Source organism: Heterodontus francisci, chromosome 15 (assembly GCF_036365525.1).
Source record: "Heterodontus francisci isolate sHetFra1 chromosome 15, sHetFra1.hap1, whole genome shotgun sequence".
Lineage (NCBI taxonomy): Eukaryota > Metazoa > Chordata > Chondrichthyes > Heterodontiformes > Heterodontidae > Heterodontus > Heterodontus francisci.
In genome coordinates this window covers 75,060,117-75,083,018 of record NC_090385.1, presented here as the reverse complement: position 1 = coordinate 75,083,018, position 22,902 = coordinate 75,060,117, and the positions used below count along the sequence as shown (strand labels likewise).

Here is a 22,902-nt window from a genome sequence, read left to right as displayed (position 1 = left end):
AAAGGAACAGCACCACTTTATAGCCTTTCTGACTCAACACTGAGTTTCTCAAATACAGATCATAACCCCTGCCTCCATTTTTCCATATGGCAGTTTTAGTGATGATTTACCGATTCTCATTTACACCTCATCGAGGCCCATCCTTTGTTTCTTTACTTGTTCCATTACCATCTCCCTTTCTATGGACCCATCAACCCTTTCGTCTAAAAGAAACAAAGGGATCTGAACGTACAGATACATAAATCACGAGAAGTAGCAACATAGGTTAATAAGGCCTGAAGTAAAGCAAACAATGCACTGGGGTACATTTCTAGAGGAGCAGAATTGAAAAATAGCAAAGTTAAGTAAACTTTATAGAACTTTTATTAGACCACTCTTGGATATCTCGAACTTTAATTTTGATTACTTTGATTTTAAAATGCACATCTTTCTTTTCAATTCCCTCCATGGACCTATCCCTCCCTATCTCTGTAATCTCCTCCAGCCCCACAACCCTCCTCTAATTCTGGCCTCTTGAGCATCCCTGATTTTAATTGCTCTACCACTGGTGGCCGCATTTTCCGTTGCTTGAGCCCTAAGCTCTGGAATACCCTCCCCACACGTTTCTGTACCTCCACCTTGCTTTCTTCCTTTAAGACAGTCCTTAAAACCTCCCACTTTGACCAAGCTTTTGATCATCTGACATATCTCCTTATGTGGCTTGGTGTCATATTTTGTTTTACAATGCTCCTGTGAAGCGCCTTGGGACATTTTATTACATTAAAGGCTCCACATTAAACAAAGGATGGGGGCGTTATGAAAGTGCTTCCATTTAAAAAAATTTTTTGAGGACATCTGTTTAAAAGTTGTGGAAATGGATTCATTTGAAAGACTGAAGAGATCGCATAGACCTTTAAAAAAAGGTCCCTGGAAGCCTTGGGGACTTTGTTTAAAAACACACTTACTGGAAGTCACATGTCTTAAGCTAAGTAAACAGCAGGAGCCTTCTGACGAGGGGAGTTGTTTACAATGAAGTGACATGTCACGATTTATGGTGGTCTTAAGAGTGGATTTCGTTTTTGGATATTGTTTTGAGTCAGTTGGGGTAAGCCTGCTGAGAGAGAAGTCACCAGCTCATGTTTTTTTCCACCTCTTTGAGAAACCTCGAGAATCCAGTGTGATAGCTGAAATCCATGATGCAATGATTCTGCTGGAAAGCCTGCCAGACTAATCCTCGCCATCACCTGAAAAGAACTGCTCCAAAATGATCCCAGTGATAGCCGTCTACACGTATTTGGATGTCAGAATAAAGAACCAACTGGGACATCCCATATCATACTTTTTTCTTCAAGAATTAACAAGTATTTGGACAAAGTATTTTCTTTGTCCTTTTTGTAAAGAGATCTCTGCAGAGAAAATGGTGTTTTTTTTGTTCTTTACCTGGTGTGTGTGAGAGTGTTGGGTTAATTTAGAAGGGAACTTTCATATTTCAACCTGTGTGTTAAGAAGCTTTGCATCTTTATTGAAGAAGTCTTATTTTATAATAAATTAATAATTTTGTTGTTTATTAAAGAAACCAGATTGGTGGATTTTATTTTGAAATAAAAACAGAGTGTATAATTAGCCGTATCAGTAACTGGGTAAAACATTTAAATATATGTTGTGATCCATGGAGAAGTGGAACTAGAGACAGACAGTGCACACCTCCATCTTTGGCCGTAACATATAATTGGGGGCTCTCTGTGGGACAACCCAAAGCCAATGACGTTCAATCATAAGTGGGGTAATAATAATTGAAAACAGGAAAAGGAAAACACCATGTTTCTTGTGCATTAAAGTAAAGTTTACACTATCGGAATGGCTTTATCAGTTGCTACGACCTTTCTGGAGAGGGATGATTTATCCCTGAGTAATTTGAAAAACGTAACCAAGGCTAGGCGAAAAGCATTGGCAGAAAAGTTGGAGTTAGAGCTAAAACCAGGGGCTAAGAAAGAAGACATAATTGAGATAATAGCACAGCATTTGAAATTGGAAGCAGGGAAAGGCAATCCAGATGGCAGTTCAGCTGAATTGGCTAGAATTCAGTTGCAGATGAAGCAGCTTGAACTTGAAAGAGAAAAAGAAATGAAAAAATTTGAACTAGAATTTCGAAGGGAGCAAGCAGAGCGGCAAGAGAGAGAAAAAGGAGAAAGAGAAAAAGGAGAAAGTGAGCAAGAAAGGATATTCCAATTAAAACAGCTGGAACTAAAAATAAAGGGTGGCCTTGACCCCGATGAAAATTCTGGTAAGGAAAGATCTGACTCCACCCAGGACCCAGTGGAGAGATGTTTAAATTTGTGCAAGCCTTTCCGAAGTTTGAGGAAAGGAACGTAGAGGCATTTTTCATTTCTTTTGAAACGATAGCCGAACAGATGAAGTGGCTGAAAGAAAACTGGGCATTGCTCATGCAAAGCAGGCTGATGGGTAGATTTCATGAATGTTTATGTTTGAAGCCTTTCTGAGAAGGCTTCTGCAGATCTTGAAATGGCAAAAAAGACTATTCTCGCTGCTTATGAGTTAGTCCCTGAAGCTTACAGACAGAAATTTCTGAACATCCGGAAACAGTCTGGGTAGAGTTATACAGAATTCCAGAGGGTACAGAAAATTAACTTTGATCGTTAGATGTGGGCACTAAAAAGCGTCCATGGATGAGACCCCTAGGGAAATAATTCTCCTGGAAGAATTTAAAACTTCACTCCCTCTGTTCGTAAAAACCCACAAATAACCAGAAGGTTTCAACAGCCAGACAGGCAGCGGAGATCGCTGATGATTATGAGCATGTTTATGAGCCCAATCCCTTTTTTTCCCCGTCACCCCCACAAACCTAAGAAGGATAGAAGGTGGGAGGGTGAAAGGAAGGCAAATAGCCGGGGACAAGAAGGGATAGCTGGGAATGCCCCTGGATCTCCTCGCAGGATAGAAAGGAAGATGCTGAGGGTGGAAGTGAGGTCTGAAAGCCTAAGTGTTTCCATTGCCACAAGGTGGGACACCTACCTGCAGAATGCTGGAAGATCCGGGGTAAACCCATGGGAATTACTGGGGTACACAAGGCGAATGCAGAGAAAAGGGGCTCTGAACTTAAAGTAGGGCAGATCAGGCTGCAGCTCCAACTGCAACTGTAAAGCCAAGTTCAAAAACCGCTGTGAGTGTGGGGGTTGTGAACAAGACACCCGAGAGCTACAGGGAATTCTTGTCAAAAGGGAAAGTAACTCCTTATCCCTCAAGTGAGGCAGGTAAACCTATAGTTATATTTAGGGATACAGGAGCCACCCAAACTCTTTTGCTAGGGAAAGGCATAGCTTTTTCACCAGAGAGCGCATTGAATGCCAAAGTTTTAGTAAATGATATTGGCGGGGAGTATATACCCATACTTTTGTATCAGGTGCACCTAGAGTGTGACCTAATGTCTGGAATGGTAACCGTAGGAGTTGTCCATAGTTTGCCTGTAGACGGAGTTGACTTACTCTTGGAAAATGATTTGGCCAGAGCGAAGGTGGTAGCTTCTCCAATAGTCATGGAAAGACCAAGTGAAGTTAAAAAGACAGAACAGTTGCAGGAAAAGGTTCCAGGAATTTTTCCTTCATTTGTAGTGGCCCGAACAATGGCTAAATACGTTCCATTGTCGGAGGTCAGATTGACACCACATATAGCCGAATATCAAACTTTCTTTGAGGTTTTGAATAATCCAAAGGAAATGTTCAGTCAGTCTTCTCTAATCAAGGCTCAGCAAGCTGATCCAGAGTTAAGTAAAGTGACACAATCGACTCTAACTGAAGCTGAAGCAAAGGTAGTTCCGGGGGACTACTATATTAAAAATGGGATTCTGAAAGACCTCCTCACTGCGGATGAAGAATGGACGGTGGTCCACCAGATAATTGTACCGCCAAAGTATCACTGGGAAATCTTAAGGGTAGCCCATGAAATTCCTATGGCGGAACATGTGGGGATCTGGAAGACCTAATCACGGATAAGTCAACACTTTTACAGGTCTTTACAAGACCGTGGTGCAGTTTTGTAAAACGTGCCATATGTGCCAGATTGTGGGAACACCACCCCACCTGCCATAAAACCGGCACTTCTAATTCCCAAACCAATTTTTGGGGTGTTGGTAGACTGTGCATCTTTATCAAAATTAAAAGCAGGACATCAATATATACTCACATTATGGATATGGCTACTCGGTTCCTAGAGGCCATTCCCTTGAGAACAATTTCTCCTAAGGTAGTGATAGAGAAGATAACCCAGTTCTTCACTCGATATGGATTACCGAATGAGATTCAATCAGATCAAGGTTCTAACTTTATGTCTAAAATTTTCAGGAAGTTATGAATAATCTGGGTATAACATAGTTCAAGTCCTCAGCATACCACCCAGAAACACAAGGGGCATTAGAATGGCAGCATCAGACCTTCAAAACGATGATCAGGGCATATTGTCATGATTATCCCCATGATCGGGACAAAATCCTAGTTTGTCTTTTGTTTGCCTCTAGGGAGTCACCTAATGAGTCTATCTGTTTTAGTCCTTTTGAATTAGTTGATGGACATGAGCTAAGAGGTCTTCTAAAACTAATCACAGAAATTTTTTTAGAACAGAGGGATGAATCTGGGAGTGGCTCACGAGAGCCTGTAAAGTGGCTCAGGAACATGAAAGTTTCCCAAACAACCATGAAGAAGTGGGCAGACAAGCATGCCAAAACCCGAACATTTCAACCAGGGGATGAGGTGTTAGTATTACTGCCTTTATAGGGTGAATCTCTGAAAGCACAGTTCAGTGGATTGTATAGAGTAGTCAAAAGGACTGATAAAGTAAATTATTTGATTGACACCCCAGATCGCCGTAAAAAGAATCGGCTATGTCGTATCCATATGTTAAAACAATATCACTGCCGGGAGGTGGATAAGCAAGAACAAGTATGTCAGGTAGTAAGGACAGTGAAGGATGAAAGGGATAGTGAAGATGAGGCAGAAGGAGACCTAGAAAATTCTCAAATTGAACCTCCTACTATTCGGTTAGCTAATACAGAATCGTTAGGGAGATTAGACACTATGCTTTCATATTTAGATGCAGAACAATGAGAAGACCTAACAAGACTACTCACAGCATTTAAAGGAGTCTGTAGGGATAAACGAGGATGTACAACCTTAGCCATATATGATGTTGATGTAGGAGAATCCTCTCCTATAAAACTTATCCTGATCGCTTAGGTCCAGAGAAACAGGCCCAGGTGAAAGCAGAAATCCAATACATGTTGGAAAACCATCTAATTGAACCCAGTCAGAGATTGGCTGGGAAGACATATTTAGAATTTGAGGTACAATGCATGCTGAAGGGCAGCTTAGTTGAACCTAGTCAGGACAGCTGGAATTCGCAGATGGTCTTGATGCCTAAACCTGGTTGGTTGGCTCAAACTTGCATAGACTCTAGAAAAGTCACTGTGGTAAAGAAAGCAGACTCCTACCCAAATTCTTATTTAAAGGACTGTATGGACAGAGTGGGTAACACCATGTATCTTAAAGAGCCAGATGTGCTGGAGGGATACTGTCAAATTCCTTTGACACCCAAGGGTAAAAAGAAATATCAGTTTCTGTTACACCGGACAGGGTTTTCCTGTATCAAGTGATGTCACACAGGTTAAGGGGAACTCGAGAAACTTCTCAGAGAATAGCAAACCCAGTAGTGGTCAGTGCTCCTAGCTGTGGAGTTCACCTGGCCGAGGTGATGGACAATAGGAACACTTGGAAAGAAAACATGAAACAACTGGAAGGCAATCCTTGGACATTTGAAATGGGTTAATTGGGACAACCTTTTTGCAAATTTAAAGCCCCAAATGTTCTGTATTTCTTACAATTTTAGAAGATTGTAGATCTGTAAATGCAGGAAAAATGCATTTCAGGAATGGCATCTCATTCCGCGAGGGCAGAGGTGTTATGATCCTGTAGTTTTTTTTCCCAGGAAAAATGGGGTGTGCCTTTAAAACTGGAAAAGGAGCAGTACTGCTTTAAGGCAACAAGATCCAGAGACTGAATCAAAAAATGCATTCTCGTTGCCCCGGGCAAAATACAGCCATTCAGAGACTGAGGATCGAGAGATACATTGTTGCCGACTGACAATTGAAACTAGCTGCAAAACTAGCCTTTGAAACACAGTTAAGAGACATACACACAGGCTGTCTGCCAGCATATACTAAAGGAAAAGAGAGCTCTCTCTCAGTTTATTTAAACTCTATTTATTATACTCTCAGAATTCTGATGTCTATCCAGATTAATTTCTTCAAAGAAAATAACCAAATTCCTTTAACTACTGAACCGTATTTGCTGAAATTCATTGCTGGAAAAGAAGAGCATCAATTCAACTGCTGAACTAGACTACGGACTGATCTACTGTTGAAGAACCTTTTTTTTCCCAATCAGACTGCTGCGAGGACTTCAAGCTACCTTAGACTGTTACGTGGTGGAAGAGTCTACTTCGACAGGAGTGTAAATTCGGGGGTTAATAGATGGCACAATTTGGCTGGGTCTTTCTTTAATTTGGAAAGTTTAAAAAGATATGTTAAGCGATCTGTGGAGGGATAGGACTGAATCAATAGTGTGTTTCTCCCACCACAATCAGAATCGTATATTTTGATTGGGGGCTTTGACTTGAGCGGTCGGTTGTAACAGTAGCTATTGATGCTAGTAACCTAGAGATCGATGCAGTCTGTTACAAGACGATGAATCAGGCATAGAAAAGCCAATGGGATACTTTTCCAAAAAGCTAAATTGACACCAAAAGAGATACTCTACAGTGGAAAAAGAAAACCCTGGGCTTACTACTAGCTCTTAAACATTTTGAAGTCTATGACTGCCATAAACTACACAAAGACACTGGTATATACTGATGATCACCCCCTAGCCTTTGTAGAAAAATTCAAATATCTGAATTTCAGACTATTTTGATAGAGTTTACTATTGCATCCCTATCATTTAAAGATTACCCACATTGCAGGGTAAAATATTGTAATTGCTGATGCTTTTTCTAGAATTTAACCTTGCTTTGAATTATCTGAGTACAAAGATGGTTCAGAGCATAACTGTATTAGCTACAGGTAAAGAGTGAATGAGAATGAGCGTGTAACTGTGTTCTAACATTTTTTCATCTTTTTTTCCCCACTCTTTGTAATGAAACACATTTAAAAACTGGTGTTTCATTCCTCCAAGGATGGAGGGTTATGAAATGTTTCCATTTTAAAAATATTTCTTGAGGACTCATGTTTAAAAATTGTGAAATGGATTCATTTGAAAGACTGAAGAGATTCCATAGATGCTGGACTTTGTTTCTTTTTAAAAAAAAGGTCACTGGAAGGACTTAGGGGCTTTGTTTAAAAACACACTTACTGGAAGTCACATGTCTTAAGCTAAGTAAACAGCAGGAGCCTTCTGACTAGGGGAGTTGTTTACAGAGAAGCGACATGTCAAGATTTATGGTGGTCAAGAGTTGGTTTCGTTTTTGGATATTGTTTTGAGTCAGTTGGGGGGTAAGCCTGCTGAGAGAGAAGCCACCAGCTCATCTTTTTTCCACCTCTTTGAGAAACCCTGAGAATCCAGTGTGATAGCTGAAATCCATGATGTAGTGATTCTCCTAGAAAGCCTGCCAGACTAATCCTTAGCATTGCCCGAAAAGAACTGCTCCAAAAAGATCCCAGTGACAAGGGTCTACGCGTATTTGGACACCTGAATAAAGGACCAGCTGGGACATCCCACATCTTATACTTTTTTCTTCAAGAATTAACAAGTATTTGGCCAAAGTATATTTTTTGGTCCTTTTTGTAAAGAGATCTCTGCAGAGAAAACTTTTTTTATTCGGGGTGTGTGTGTGTTGGGTTAATTTAGAAGGGAACTTTCATATTTTATCCTGTGTGTTAATAAGCTTTGCATCTTTATTGAAGAAGTCTTGCTTTATAATATATTATAATTCAGTTGTTTATTAAAGAAACCTGGTTGGTGGATTTTATTTCAAAATAAAAAGGGTATATAATTAACCCTATCGGTAACAGGGTAAAATATTGAAATATATGTTTGACCTGTGGAGAAGTGGAACTAGAGACAGACAGTGCACTCCTCTAGCCTTGGTCGTAACAATATAGAGGTACTGGAGAAGGTGCAAAAAAGATTTACTGTATTGATACCAGAACTGAGAGATTATCTTATCAAGAAAGACTGAAAAAGCTGAGGCTCTTTTCTCTGGATGAGAGATTCAGGGGTAATCTCATAGAGGCCTTTAAGGTTATAAAAGGGCAGGCATAGAGAAGATCTTTTCACTTGCAGGTAAGACCAGACCTAAGGCCCATAAATATGATAGTTAATAAATCCAATAGGGAATTCAGCAGAAACTCCTTTACTCAAAGAGCAGTTAGAATGTGGAACCACTGCCACATAGAATAGCTATACAAGATGGGGGTGATTAGCAAAGATGCATTTGTGGAGAAGCTGGACAAGTGTGTGAGAGAGAAAGAAGTAGAAGGATATGCTGATAGGTTGAAATAAAAAAGGCTGGGAGGAGGTGCAAATGCAGCATAAACATCGACGTACACTCGGGGTAAGATAGGGTAGTAGTTATGTTACTGCACTAACAATCTAGAGGCCTGGACTAATGATCTGTAGACAGGAGTTCAAATCCCACCACCACACCAGGCGAATTTAAACTCAATGAATTCAATAATTGTGGCATAAAAAGCGATAGCATTAATGGCGACCATGGAACGACTGGACTGTTGTAAAAATCCAACTGGTTCACTAATGTCCTTTAGGGAAGGAAAACTGCCTTATATATGATTCCCGACACACAGCAATGTAGTTGACTCTTAACTGCCCTCTGGAACAAGCCACTCAGTTGCATTCAAGGTGGCTCAACGCCATCTTCTCAAGGGCAATTAGGGATGGGTAATAAATGTTGGCCTTCCCAGTGACACCCACATGAAATACATATGGATGAGTTCTCTTCTCTTTGGCCTCCTTATCTCGAGAGACAATGGGTAAGCGCCTAGAGGTGGTCAGTGGTTTGTGAAGCAGTGCCTGGAGAGGCTATAAAGGCCAATTCTAGAGTGACAGATTCTTCCACAGGCGCTGCAGATAAAATTGGTTGGCGGGGCTGTTACACAGTTGGCTCTCTCTTTGCGCTTCTGTCTTTTTTCCTGCCAACAGCTAAGTCTCTTCGATGCACCACTCTTTAGCCCCGCCTTTATGGCTGTCCGCCAGCTCTGGCAATCACTGGCAACTGACTCCCACGACTTGTGGTCAATGTCACAGGACTTTATGTCGCGTTTGCAGACGTCTTTAAAGTGGAGACATGGACCGCCGGTGGGTCTGAAACCAGCGACGAGCTCACTGTACAATGCATCCTTGGGGATCCTGCCATCTTCCATGTGGCTCACATGGCCAAGCCATCTCAAGCGCCGCTGGCTCAGTAGGGTGTATGTGCTGGGGATGTTGACCGCCTTGAGGACTTCTGCGTTGGAGATGCGGTCCTGCCACCTGATGCCAAGTATTCTCCGGATATTCTCAGCATAGTGGGGAAAGTCTTCGCTCGAGTTGTTTTAAACAGACTCCAGAAGCGGGCTGAACGTGTCTACCCTGAGGCACAGTGCGGCTTCCGAGCAGAGATCCACCATTGACATGCTGTTCTCCCTTCGCCAGCTACAGGGGAAATGCCGTAAACAACAGATGCCCCTCTACGTTGCTTTCATCGATCTCACCAAAGCCTTTGACCTAGTCAGCAGTGGTCTTTTCAGACTACTAGCAAAGATCGGATGTCCACCAAAGCTACTAAGTATCATCACCTCATTCCATGACAATATGAAAGGCACAATTCAGCATAGCGGCGCCTCATCAGACCCCTTTCCCATCCTGAGTGGCGTGAAACAGGGCTGTGTTCTCGCACCCACAGTTTGGGATCCTCTTCTCCCTGCTGCTCTCACATGTGTTCAAGTCTTCAGGAGAAGGAATTTTCCTCCACACAAGATCAGATGGCAGGTTGTTCAACCTTGCCTTTCTTAGAGCGAAGACCAAAGTCCTCATCAGGGAACTCGTCTTTGCTGATGATGCTGCATTAACATCCCACACTGAAGAGTGTCTGCAGAGACTCATTGGCAGGATTGCGGCTGCCTGCAATGAATTTGGCCTCACCATCGGCCTCAAGAAAATGAACATCATGGGACACGACGTCAGAAATGCTCCATCCATCAATACTGGCGACCACGCTCTGGAAGTGGTTCAAGAGTTCACCTACCTAGGCTCAACTATCACCAATAACCTGTCTCTCGATGCAGAAATCAACAAGCGCATGGGAAAGGCTTCCACTGCTTTGTCCAGACTGGCCAAGAGAGTGTGGGAAAATGGCGCACTTACATGAAACACAAAAGTCCGAGTGTATCAAGCCTGTGTCCTCAGTACCTTGCTCTATGGCAGCGAGGCCTGGACAACGTATGTCAGCCAAGAGCGACATCTCAATTCATTCCATTTTCGCTGCCTCCGGAGAATCCTTGGCAACAGGTGGCAGGACCGTATCTCCAACGCAGAAAGAAAATGGTGTAATAAAAATTTTCCTCTATTCATGCTATTGCATCCAACCTATGAGCCTTTCTCTTGTGTAAGAACATTTTGTGTGGCACTTTATCGGATGCCTTTTGAAAATCAAAATATACTACATTAGCTGCCCTTTTATCTACCCTGCTAGTTACATCCTCAAAAAACTGATCGGAAAATTGTGTTGACAAATCTTTCATAAAACCTGACTAATCATATTATGACTAAGTGCCCTGTTATCACATCCCTAATAACGGATTCCAGCATTTTCCCGGCGACGGATGCCAGGCTAACTGGCTTGTAATTTCCTCTTTTCTCTCTCTCTCTTTTCTTGAATAACAGTGCAACGTTTGCTACCTTCCAATCCACTGGGACTGTTCCAGAATCTAGGGAATTTTGGAAGATCACAGCCAATGCATCCACAATTTCTGTAGCATCTTCTTTAAAATCCTACAATGTAGATCATTAGGTTCAGGGGATTTGTCAGCTTTTAGCCCCATTAATTTATCCAGCACTTTTTCATTACTAATATTAGTTACCTTGAGTTTCTCACTCTCATTAGACCCTTAGCTCCCCACTATTTCTGGTACATTTTGTGTGTTTTACTGTGAAAACAGATACAAAATATTTGTTTAATGTGTCTGCCATTTCCTTATTCCCATCGTAATTTTTCCTGTCTCAGCCTTTAAGCGACTCATATTTACTTTTGCTACCCTCTTCATTTTCATATACCTGCTGAAGCTCTTACAACCTGTTTTTGTATTTGCTATTTTACTTTAATATTCTAGTATCTATTTCTTAAAGTTTTTGGTCGTCAACTGCTGGTTTCGAAAACTCTCCCAATCCTCAGACTTACTACTCGTCTTGGCAACATGATAATAATCTAATACTATCCTTAATTTCTAGTTAGCCACAGATTGATCACATTTCCTGTGGAGTTTTCATTTCCCAATGGAATGTATATTCTTTGAGAATTATAATAGTTCTTTAAATGCTCGCCATTGTTTATCTACTATCATACCTTTTAATCAAACTGCCCAATCTAACTTAGCTAACTCGCCCCCATTCTTATGTAATTGGTTTCACTTCAACTTAAGATTCCAGTTTCGGACTTAAGTACGTCAATTCTATCATATTATGATCATTGTTTCCTGGAGGACCCCTTACTATGAGATTACTAATTAACCTTGTTTCATTACAGCAGACAAGGTCTAAAACAGCCTCTTCCCTAGTTGATTACACAATGTATTGTTCTAGGAAACTGCCTCAAATGCATTCTGTAAGCTCTTCCTTCAAACTACTTTTACCAATTTGATCTGTTCAGTCTTTACGAAGATTCAAGTCTCCCAGGATTATTACATTACCTTTGTTACAAGCTTTTCTTATTTCTTGATTACGACTCTGTCCAACACTAGAACTATTGTTAGGGTACAGATAGACTACTCCCACCAGCATTTTCAGCCCCTTGTTAATGTTTGTTGCCACCCATACTGATTCTATTTCCTGATCTTCTGAGCCAGGATCATTCTCACTAATGTCATCCTTTATTATCAGGGCTACCCACCCTCTTTTTCTGCTTTGTTTTTTTTCAAAATGTCATGTACCCTGGAATATTTAGTTCCCAACCTCAGTCATCATGCAACCACATCTCTGTAATGGTTATTTGATCAAACCCATTTATCTCTAAATTTAGCTTGTTGCAAATGCTTTGTGCATTCAGATGAAGAGCAGGAGCAGAGGGCAAAGGAAGAGGAGGTAGATGAGAGAGAAATTGAGGAGGAGGAAAAGAGATACAAATGGAGGATTTATTGAGTCTTTTCGATATCTTTGTTTGGTTTACTTCTCATTCCAGGTGCTTTAAATCTATTTCTACATTTCACCCATTTCCATGTATTTTCTTGTTTTGGTCTGATAACAAGCACAACATTGTCTGGTTCATATGTTCTGCCTTGCTCTTTTTTAGTGGGAAGTCACTAAATCTCTTTTGGAGAGAAACCTAATTAACCTTCTTTTCAGTTTATATTCTGTTTGCATTTGACAAGACATTGACAGTGTTTTCTGGGTGTTTCTTTTAAAAGCTGGGATTTGTTTCAAAAAAATTTAACTTTTCATTTTCAAAATCCTGATAGGCAACATATTGATAAAACAATTTGTTAATCTTTAGCTCTTAATACAACTGTAATGAACTCAAAAATTGATTCAGAGTCCTGTAATAATGTCACTGAAAATAATTCTTCAGACAAGATCAAAGAACACAAACCTTTGGGGGAAAAGACTTGGACTTTCTGGCATGGTGCTTCTCTGTCTGTTTACACCATAGTGTACTGATCTCCCCATTCTGTCACAATGAATAGACATCATATTCTGTGAAATGCACTTAGAAAAGAGAGACAGATATGTTGTGGAACCTGTGGTAAAGTAAGCGATCATGTTTCCACTGAGCAGAAATGACTTTAGCGCTTACCTGAATCATGGGCTCACTGAGCTTCTCCTCATCTACTTCTAAAATTATATATTTGATTTCTTCGTAAGGTATGCGATACGAACCCAGGAAAATTGCTAAATGAAACAAAATGTGTATTGTCACTTCAACAAGAGATTTGCATTTTCAATTTATAAGGCAATATATTTACAAAACATAGTTATTGCAGAAAAAGTCAGTGTATAAGATTAAATAGAACTTGAAAATGCAGGAACTATCAATTATGATAGCAGCTGAAAATAGTTGCGGTGGGAATTTACAGGATTTTCAGGGTTTATTTCAAATTTTCAACATATACTAAGATAAAAAGAAAACTTGGACATCATGTGATTCTGATCTACACTTGTATTGATGAAAGCAACACCTAAATTATACACTAAGTAACATGCGTCACGCACATCAGAGGTGCGATGATACAACATTCACGGAGTAACTCTGAAGAGTTATGAAAAATCAGAAAGTCTGAACAATAGTCCAAAATGGCCACTGAAGAGAAGTGGATTAAACTTTTGTACATTCAAATAGTCTGACAAAGACAAAGGAGAAATCTTCAAAGCCAAAAGGTGATAATGAAACCCATCTCACACCTATCGTAGAAACATTCCAGAATTGAATGTCTTCTTCTAAAACAAAGGTGGTGTGAAGTAGCCACGTCATGGGCCACTGTACAATCACCTTGGGACAGAAACCAGATGCAGAGACTGATCCAGAAAGTGAAGCTACTTGCACATGCTGGCATTCCAGAAAGCACATGTCCTGCTGGAAAAAAATGTGACGTCGACATCATACAGCAGACAGAGAGCTAGAAGTGACCCAACACCTTCAACAGAACCTTCAATCAAGGGAGAAATCTGCAATCATCACAGGCCTGCAACCTTCGATAACTCTAGTCTCAAGAGAATTCAACAGTTATCATAACCCTTCTCCCCCACTTAAACCCACCTACCTCTTTCCCTCCTCTATCTGTTTCTTCGTGTATGTGTGTGTGCGTGCGAGCGATTGGGTGAGTGAATGGGGTTGTGACAATTTTGAGATAAAGTGTATTGATCAATAAACAATTGGCTTGCTGTTTTTAAAACCCTACAAGAAAACCTGTCGCTATCTATTTGAAAAATGAAACACAAAGGGTCTAAATTCTTAATACAAATACACTTGCTGCTGTCAGGTGGGGAATTGAACAGTGGGAACCATCCACATCACACCACGTGGCCGTAACATATGACTATACCTAAAATGAATAGCATGTAAAGTACTTACACAAATTTTGAGCTGTTTTAGGGTCCAGAATTCTCAATTCTTTTACTTTTTTCTTGACAGGAGCAGTTTTTTTTTCTTCAGTTTGAACATCATCCTTTTTTACTACAATTTAAAAAAAAAATCACATTGTTAGTGTTTAAATATTGAACAGTATTTTTTTTAAAGACCTTTAAGAGGCGTGGCATACAAAATTACATGACCCAAAAAGTGGCTCCAAAATATTTGAGGAAGTTGCATCATCACAGGTAATTGTGTATCAGCGACACCAAACAGTTCATTCTCTATATATGGAGAGAATATGGCAGAGCACAATACTAAAAGCAAGATGTTACTGGATATAAATTCTCTGAAACCCACAGGTAAACTAAGGTAGGCATATTGGCCAAAAAAATCACAAACTACATGCAGAAATAAGGACATGGGTCTTGCTTGGCAAAAACATTACAATTGATGAGGCATCTAATAAGTGAACCAAACAAACAACCAATGGGAAGCTAGTTCCAACAAATGCTCATGGGAAAACTAAGTTGGATAGAGGAAGTCGTCTTCGGGGCAGTTAGTTTTCCATGTGATCTCTGGTTTAAGATAGTGCTACCTAGTTATGAGAAATGTTTCAACTGTAACACAAACTACTATACAATGCAAAATTGGCTGAAAACTCAGGTTGCATTCTACATGAATACATGCTCATCCATGAGAAACCATTTTTAATGTATAAAAATTCAAATTGCTCTTTGCATATTGTTACGATCAGTTGAGAGGGGTCTCGGGGTTCCCTCTCAGCCTTTGCCTGGTTTAACCGTAACAGGGTTTAATTTTTAGAAAAACACCATGCTTTAGCTCCCCCTTATTGAATCTTTGTTCACCGCTTTCCAATTGTAAGGCAAAGAAATCAATTTAGCCAGGTTTTCTTAAATTTTAAACAAAAAAGGTAGAAGTTTATTAATCTTAAACTCTAATACGGTTACCGACTACGAATATGCGCACGACCACGCTAGCATGCATACGCGATAAACACACGCATAGATTGGGAAAATGTAGAAAAGAATAAAGGGGAAAAGTTTGAGAGAATAGATGAGTTTCTATTTACTGTCCTTTCAGTTCAATGTGGAGTGTTTGGTTGCCGGTCAGACTTGCAAATTCGTTGGGGCCTAGTGCACGCTTCAACTTGTTTTGAGGTTGCCGTCTTTTCTCTCAAGGTTAACGTGTCTTCCATGGGTCCGGCGGCTTGGGAGAAAGCAAAAGAGGGAGAGGCTTCCTTTGCAGGTTCCAGTTCAAACAGCCTTCTGAATTCAAACTGTCCTGTGGCTAATTCAAAAAACCTGGAACAGCCAGGTAGTCATGTGACCAGCTAGTTTAACCAATCCTGGCTCTGCGGATTGTATCATCTTAGCAGGGCCTGGAATGCACTTCCTTGCCTTCAATGTCTGGTGATAAAAATTCATTTGGGTTAATTGGAACAGGGAGTAGTCCTTTGTCTCTCCAAGCACTGTCTGTTAGTATGCAAATGTTTTTCCAGCCAAGTGTCAGGTGATTTTTTAACAAGTCTTTTCTTCATTCCAGCAAAAGTTTAAAATCAATGTTCATCTGACAAAATTAATGTGCCTCATTTGTGGCAGGTGGGGGTATGCGTGACAATATTATATTAAGTATTTTGCATGGAAAATTGGGTTTCAAATGTGCATTGCACATAATTTTCCTTATTTTTAGAAAAACAGAAATTATGCCCTAAATGTAAATACATACATTTTCAAGATGCACGAGCACTTGAAAATAATGCAACATAATACTTCAGCAATGGAATTTACAAATACTATGTATATTTTGACTTGTGCAAGATTTAGCATTGTATGGGTTGATTAGACGAGATTTTAAACTTAGAGATACATCAAGAGCTTCTACACTCGTTTATCCAGATATTATAGTATTATGCAATGCTCTAACAGATCGTGGCTGGACATTCATTTGGAAATGAATGCAAACTGTAAGTTTGCCTTCTATGATCTGAATCCCAACACATCAAATATAGTAAACATTATTTTTCAAATAACTTTTCATTACATAGGGTACTTGTCTTAAGCCCAAAAATAATCATCCAAAATGCATGGATGCTCTCTCATCTCTGTGATTTGCAGTCCTTTTCTAATATTTTTGACTTTGTTCTGACTTGCACAGCACAAAGAATAGGTATATTTTGGACCCATCTCCATTAAAGTAAGCACTGTCAGCAAGAAGGGAAAATAAATAAAAGTACATTGGTGCACACACTGCAAGGTGCATTATTTATTCCTCGAGTCTTGAAAGGAAACAACTAAGGAAGCCCTGATAGAGCTGAGGAAAATCCACAGCATGACTTTAAGCGAAGCCAAAACAAGAAGGAAAGGGAGCATAAGCAAAAAATACAAAAAGTCCACATAGAATCGATGTCAAGAAAATCTTCAGGCAAAAATTAATTAGAATTCCAGGGAATGTAGCCCAGCAAAAAATTCAAGATTCATTCAAAATTGAATTCATGACACAATGGCCGTTTCATCATTTTTCCTTCTCTCCCCCCTCCCTTCAGATGGACTAACTAAGATGAGCTGAATAGTCTCTAGGTATCTTGTAATGTTCTCTTTCTTGTAACAGTAGCTGCTTACAGCTGAAAGAATGGCAGATTTCACCATAAACATAGCTTAAAGTATGTATATGGTATTATAATTTTTAAAAAACTTGCACTTATTTAGTGACCAATGTCTCAAGATGTACCAAAATATTTCACACCTCACAAATTACTTTTGAAGGCAAAGTGGCTGCCAATTCACATACACAAAAATACCACAGTAGCCAATGATATCGATCATTTGTTTTTGGCAGTGTGGATTGAAGGAGGAACGATGATCAGGGTACGGGAGAAGTCTGTGTTTCTTTAAACAGCGACATGGGATCTTTTCATCCACCTGAACTGGCAGATTAAACGTCGATGTACCATTTTATCTGACAGACAGCACCTCTAACAATACAGTATGCCCTCAGTACGACACTGAAGTATCAGCCTAGAATATGCACTCAAGTTCTGAAATTGAGACCACAACCTTCTAACTCAAGAGATGAGTGTTCACTCATGAACTAAACTGACACTTGAGATAAGATCAAGCTCACTATTGTTAGAGTTTCAATTTTTTTGTTAAAACTTGAGAATCTATATTTTAAAAAACTGAAAAGGATTTCATGGGCATTGAATCATCTGGAGATTGCTGAAATTTGGGTATGCTTTTTTTTAAAAAAGGAAGGGCAACAAAAGGTTGATTAGTCAACAAGTACTGGAAAACATGTGATTTCAAGTAAACACAGCAGGTGTTCTAACCTGAAGGGACAGATGTTTACAAGGAAATGACAGACCACAATATATAGCTGTCACAGGATTGTTGCTGAACTGTTTTTGGCTTCATTTTGAACTGTTAAAAGCCAGCTAATTTTTGGATTAAAACAGACAGTTGGAGATCTGCATACTGACCTGCAAGGAGATCAGAAGTAAAACCAGACAACCGATACCTCTTTGAAGAATCCCTGCGCTTGAAAAGAAAAAGCCTGTATCAAGCTGCACGGTTACCTCCTGTATTCAGGAAGACATCCTGAATGTTTGCAGAAACCTTGCATCTTTAAAAGGACTTTGCATCAAATTTGTGAGAACTGCAGCCTTTGTTGCTGCACACCTGCTGTAAGACCTATGTGAAGCCTTCAGTAGTTGAATTTCTTTGCATGCCTACCCAAAGAGACTGTTTATCAACCTCGCCTGGAAAGATTCCTGGTGGCAGCCACCCATTCGACTTTCGGGCACGTCACCAGAACAAAGGACTTCCATCTCTTCTCTTCAATATAAGTTTTTTTTTTATTCCTTCTATTTCTTTGTAACAGATGTATACAAAAATCCCTTTTTTCTTCCGGTTAACTGGTTGTGTACGTGAGTGTGTCTGAGGGCTAGGATATAAAAAAAGGGGCTTTAAATATTTCAATTCGCACATATATTTATTTCATTATTGGTTAAGACTTGGTTTATAATAAACGGATAATTTTGTTGTTTATTAAAGAAACCTGGTTGGTGTGCTTTATTCTGGGGACAAATAGATTATCTCATTGACTGTTTCGGTAAGTGGGAAAAGTTATTGATATTTTGTGGCCTGTGGAGAAGTGGGAGTGAATTAAAGGTGCACTCCACCCGCTTCAATCGTAACACTATGGCGACTATAATGTTATCAAACACAGCGATATCGACATCACCCATAATATGCAAATTAATCCACAAAGACGAATTGGCCAATTCTTTCACCTTTGCATTGAGAACAGAAACTAACACTGCTGCTATTGCCACCTTCTGCATCAATTGCAGAACGCTCCATGAAAGATATAAAATATATATATTCCTCGTGTAATATAAGGCGCTACTACATATAACATACTCATGGATGTTGCTTAGTATTTATCAGGGTTAGTTGGAAAATATGTTGTTTGACAATATTCAAAGTATTATATAATGTTGGTTTTATTTATACGTATGTTACTTAGTATTTATCAGGGTTAGTTGGAAAATATGCTGTTTTATAATATTGGAAGCATTATATATATATAGTGTTGGTTTTATTTATATGTATGTTAACTATCTCCAGCAGCCTTGTGCATACAACAAAAAAATCTCTCCATTCTTTACACAGTTCTTACCAAAGTCACAAATGATATCCTATGTGACTGTTCCCCCCCTCATCTTTCGCAACCTGTCTACAACCTTTGACATGGTTGATCACACCATCCTCCTCCAACGCTTCTCCACGGTCGTCCAGCTGGGTGCGATTGCTTTCATCTGGTTACATTCTTAACGATCTAATCTGAGCCAGAGAATTACTCTGCAATCCTGCCACATCCAGTCATGAATGGCGTTGGACTATTAAAACAACTGACAGGAGGAGATGACTTCTCAAATATCCCCAATGATGGGGGAGCACAGCACATTAGTGCAAACGAAAAGACTGAAGCATTCGCAACCATCGTCAGCCAGAAGTGGCGAGCGGATGATCCATCTCGGCCTCCTCCTGAGGTCCCCAGCATCACAGATGCCAGTCTTCAGGCAATCCGACTCAGTCCACATGATATCAAGAAATGACTGAAGGCACTGGATACTGGAAAGGCTATGGGTCCTGACAACATCCCGGCTGTAGTACTGAAGACTAGTGCTGAAGAACTAGCCACGCCCGTAGTCAAGCTGTTCCAGTACAGCCACGATATTAGCATGCACCCGACAATGTGGAAAATTGCACAGGTATATCCTACACACAAAAAGTAAGACAAATCCAATCCGGCCAATTACTGCCCCAGCAGTCTACTCTCGATCATCAGCAAAGTGATGGAAGGTGTGGTCAACAGTGGTATCAAGCGCCACTTAAATAGGAATAATCAATACACTGATGCTCAGTTTGGGTTCTGCCAAGGCCACTTGGCTCCTGCCTCATTACAGCCTTGGTCCAAACATGGACAAAAGAGCTGAACTCAAGAGGTGAGGTGAGAGCGATTGCATTTAACCGAATGTGGCATCAAGGAGCCCTAGCCAAATTGAAGTCAATGGGAAACAGGGAAAAACTCTCCACATGTTGGACTTATACCTAGTACAAAGGAAGATGGCTGTGGTTGTAGAAGGCCAAACATCTCAGCCCCAGGACATTGCTGCAGGAATTCCTCAGGGTAGTGTCCTAGGCCTAACTATCTTCAGCTGCTTCATCAATGACCTTCCCTCCATCACAAGGTCAGAAGTAGGGATGTTCGCTGATGGTTGTACAATGTTCAATGCCATTCGCAACTCTTCAGATACTGAAGCAGTCCGTGTTCATGTGCAGTAATACCTGGACAACGTTCAGGCTTGGGCTGATATGGGGCAAGTAACCTTCATGCTACACAAGTGCCAGGCAATGATGATCTCCAGTAAGACAGAATCTAACCATCTCCCCTTGACAGTAAATGGCATTACCACCACTGAATCCCCCACGATCAACATCCTGGGAGTTAGCATTGACCAGAAATTGAACTGGACCAGCCACATAAATACAATGGCTACAAGAGCAGGTCAGAGACTGGGAATTCTGTGGCGAGTAACTCACCTCCTGACTCCCCAAAGCCTGTCCACCATCTACAAAGCACAAGTCAGGAGTGTAATGAAATATTTTCCACTTGTCTGGATGGGTCCAGCTCCAACAACACTCAGGAAGCTTGACACCATCCAGGACAAAGCAGCTTGCTGATCGGCACCCCATGCACTTCAACATTCACTCCCTCCACCACTGACCACTGAAGCACAGCAGTAGCAGTGTATAGCATATACAAGATGCACTGCGGCAACTCACCACACCTCCGTCGACAGAACCTTCCAAACCCACGACCTCTTCCACCTAGAAGGACAATGACAGCAGATGCATGGGAACACCACCATCTGCAACCTCCCCTCCAAGTCACACACCATCCTGATTTGGAAATATATCGCCGTTCTTTCATTGTTGCTGATCAAAATCCTGGAACTCACTCCCTAACAGCACTGTCGGTGTACAAAACCAGATGGATTGCAGCGGTTCAAGAAAGCAGCTCACCACCACCTTCTCAAGGGCAATTGGGGATGGACAAGAAATGTTGGCCTTACCAGCAATGCCCACAACCCATGAAAGAATAAAGAAAACTTACAATGGATTTTCTTGCTGCTCCTGTACCGATACCTCTGGTGTCTCCTTGGCCCCCTCCTAGTTCACACCTGTATGCTGCCCCTCAGTGGCATCATCCGCAAGCACAGCGGTAGTTTTCACCTGACAACACCCAGCTCTACCTCACCATCACCTCTATCGACTCCTCCACTGTTGCTGAGCTTCTTCTTCTTTGGCCTCCTTGTCTCGAGAGACAATGGGTAAGCGCCTGGAGGTGGTCAGTGGTTTGTGCAGCAGCACCTGGAGTGGCTATCAAGGCCAATTCTAGAGTGACAGACTCTTCCACAGGTGCTGCAGATAAAATTGGTTGTCGGGGCTGTTACACAGTTGGCTCTCCCCTTGCGCTTCTGTATTTTTTCCTGCCAACTGCTAAGTCTCTTCGACTCGCCACGCTTTAGCCCCGCCTTTATGGTTGCCCGCCAGCTCTGGCGATCGCTGGCAACTGACTCCCACGACTTGTGATCAATGTCACAGGACTTCATGTCGCGTTTGCAGACGTCTTTAAAGCGGAGCCATGGACGGCCGGTGGGTCTGGTACCAGTGACGAGCTCGCTGTACAATGTGTCCTTGGGGATCCTGCCATCTTCCATGCGGCTCACATGGCCAAGCCATCTCAGGCGCCGCTGGCTAGATAGGGTGTATATGCTGGGGATGTTGGCCGCCTCGAGGACTTCTGTGTTGGAGATACGTTCCTGCCACCTGATGCCAAGGATTTTCCTGAGGCAGCGAAGATGGAATGAATTGAGACGTCGCTCTTGGCTGATGTACGTTGTCCAAACCTCGCTACAGTAGAGCAAGGTACTGAGGACACAGGCTTGATACACTTGGACTTTTGTGTTCTGTGTCAGTGCGCCATTTTCCCACACTCTCTTGGTCAGTCTGGACATAGCAGAGGATGCCTTGCCCATGCGCTTGTTTAATTCTGCATCGAGAGACAGGTTACTGGTGATAGTTGGGCCTAGGTAGGTGAACCCTTGAACCACTTCCAGAGTGTGGTCGCCGATATTGATAGATGGGGCATTTCTGACGTCCTGTCCCATGATGTTTGTTTTCTTGAGGCTGATGGTTAGGCCAAATTCATTGCAGGCAGTCGCAAACCTGTCGATGAGACTCTGCAGACACTCTTCCGTGTGAGATGCTAATGCAGCATTGTCAGCAAAGAGGAGTTCCCTGATGAGGACTTTCCGTACTTTGGTCTTCGCTTTCAGACGGGCAAGGTTGAACAACCTGCCACCTGATCTTGTGTGGAGGAAAATTCCTTCTTCTGAGAACTAGAATGCATGTGAGAGCAGCAGGGAGAAGAAGATCCCAAACAGTGTAGGTGCGAGAACACAGCCCTGATTTACGTCACTCAGGATGGGAAAGGGGTCTGATGAGGAGCCACTATGCTGAATTGTGCATTTCATATTGTCATGGAATGAGGTGATGATACTTAGTAGCTTTGGTGGGCATCCAATCTTTTCTCGTAGTCTGAAGAGACCACGTCTGCTGACGAGGTCAAAGGCTTTGGTGAGATCAATGAAAGCAACTAGAGGGGCATCTGTTGTTCACGGCATTTCTTCTGTAGCTGGCGAAGGGAGAACAGCATGTCAATGGTGGATCTCTCTGCTCGAAAGCCACACTGTGCCTCAGGGTTGCTGAACTATCAGACTGCTTATCCGACATTGATTACTGGATCAGCAGAAATTTCCTCCAATTAAATATTGACAAGACTGAGGTGACTGTTTTTGGTCCCTGCTCCAAACTCTGTTCCCCAGCTACTGGCTCCATCACTCTCCCTGGTAACAGTGTGAGATTAGCCAGTCTGCTCACAATCTTGGTGTCACATTTGAGCCTGAGATGAGCTTTCGACCTCATATTCCTGCCA

General features: G+C 41.4%; 1 protein-coding gene across 4 annotated transcripts in view; it reads right to left on the bottom strand.

The window, feature by feature from the left end:
* The window catches only part of diaph2 (diaphanous-related formin 2), a 967,621-nt gene that overhangs the window by 371,271 nt on the left and 573,448 nt on the right, over positions 1-22,902 (bottom strand). For all 4 annotated transcript variants that reach the window (XM_068047702.1, XM_068047700.1, XM_068047699.1 and 1 more), the window contains 2 exons: positions 14,320-14,421; positions 13,045-13,139 (listed from right to left, as the gene is read on the bottom strand). In XM_068047702.1, coding sequence (XP_067903803.1) covers positions 13,045-13,139; positions 14,320-14,421 — 197 coding nt within the window. The remainder of the gene's footprint in view (positions 1-13,044; positions 13,140-14,319; positions 14,422-22,902) is intronic.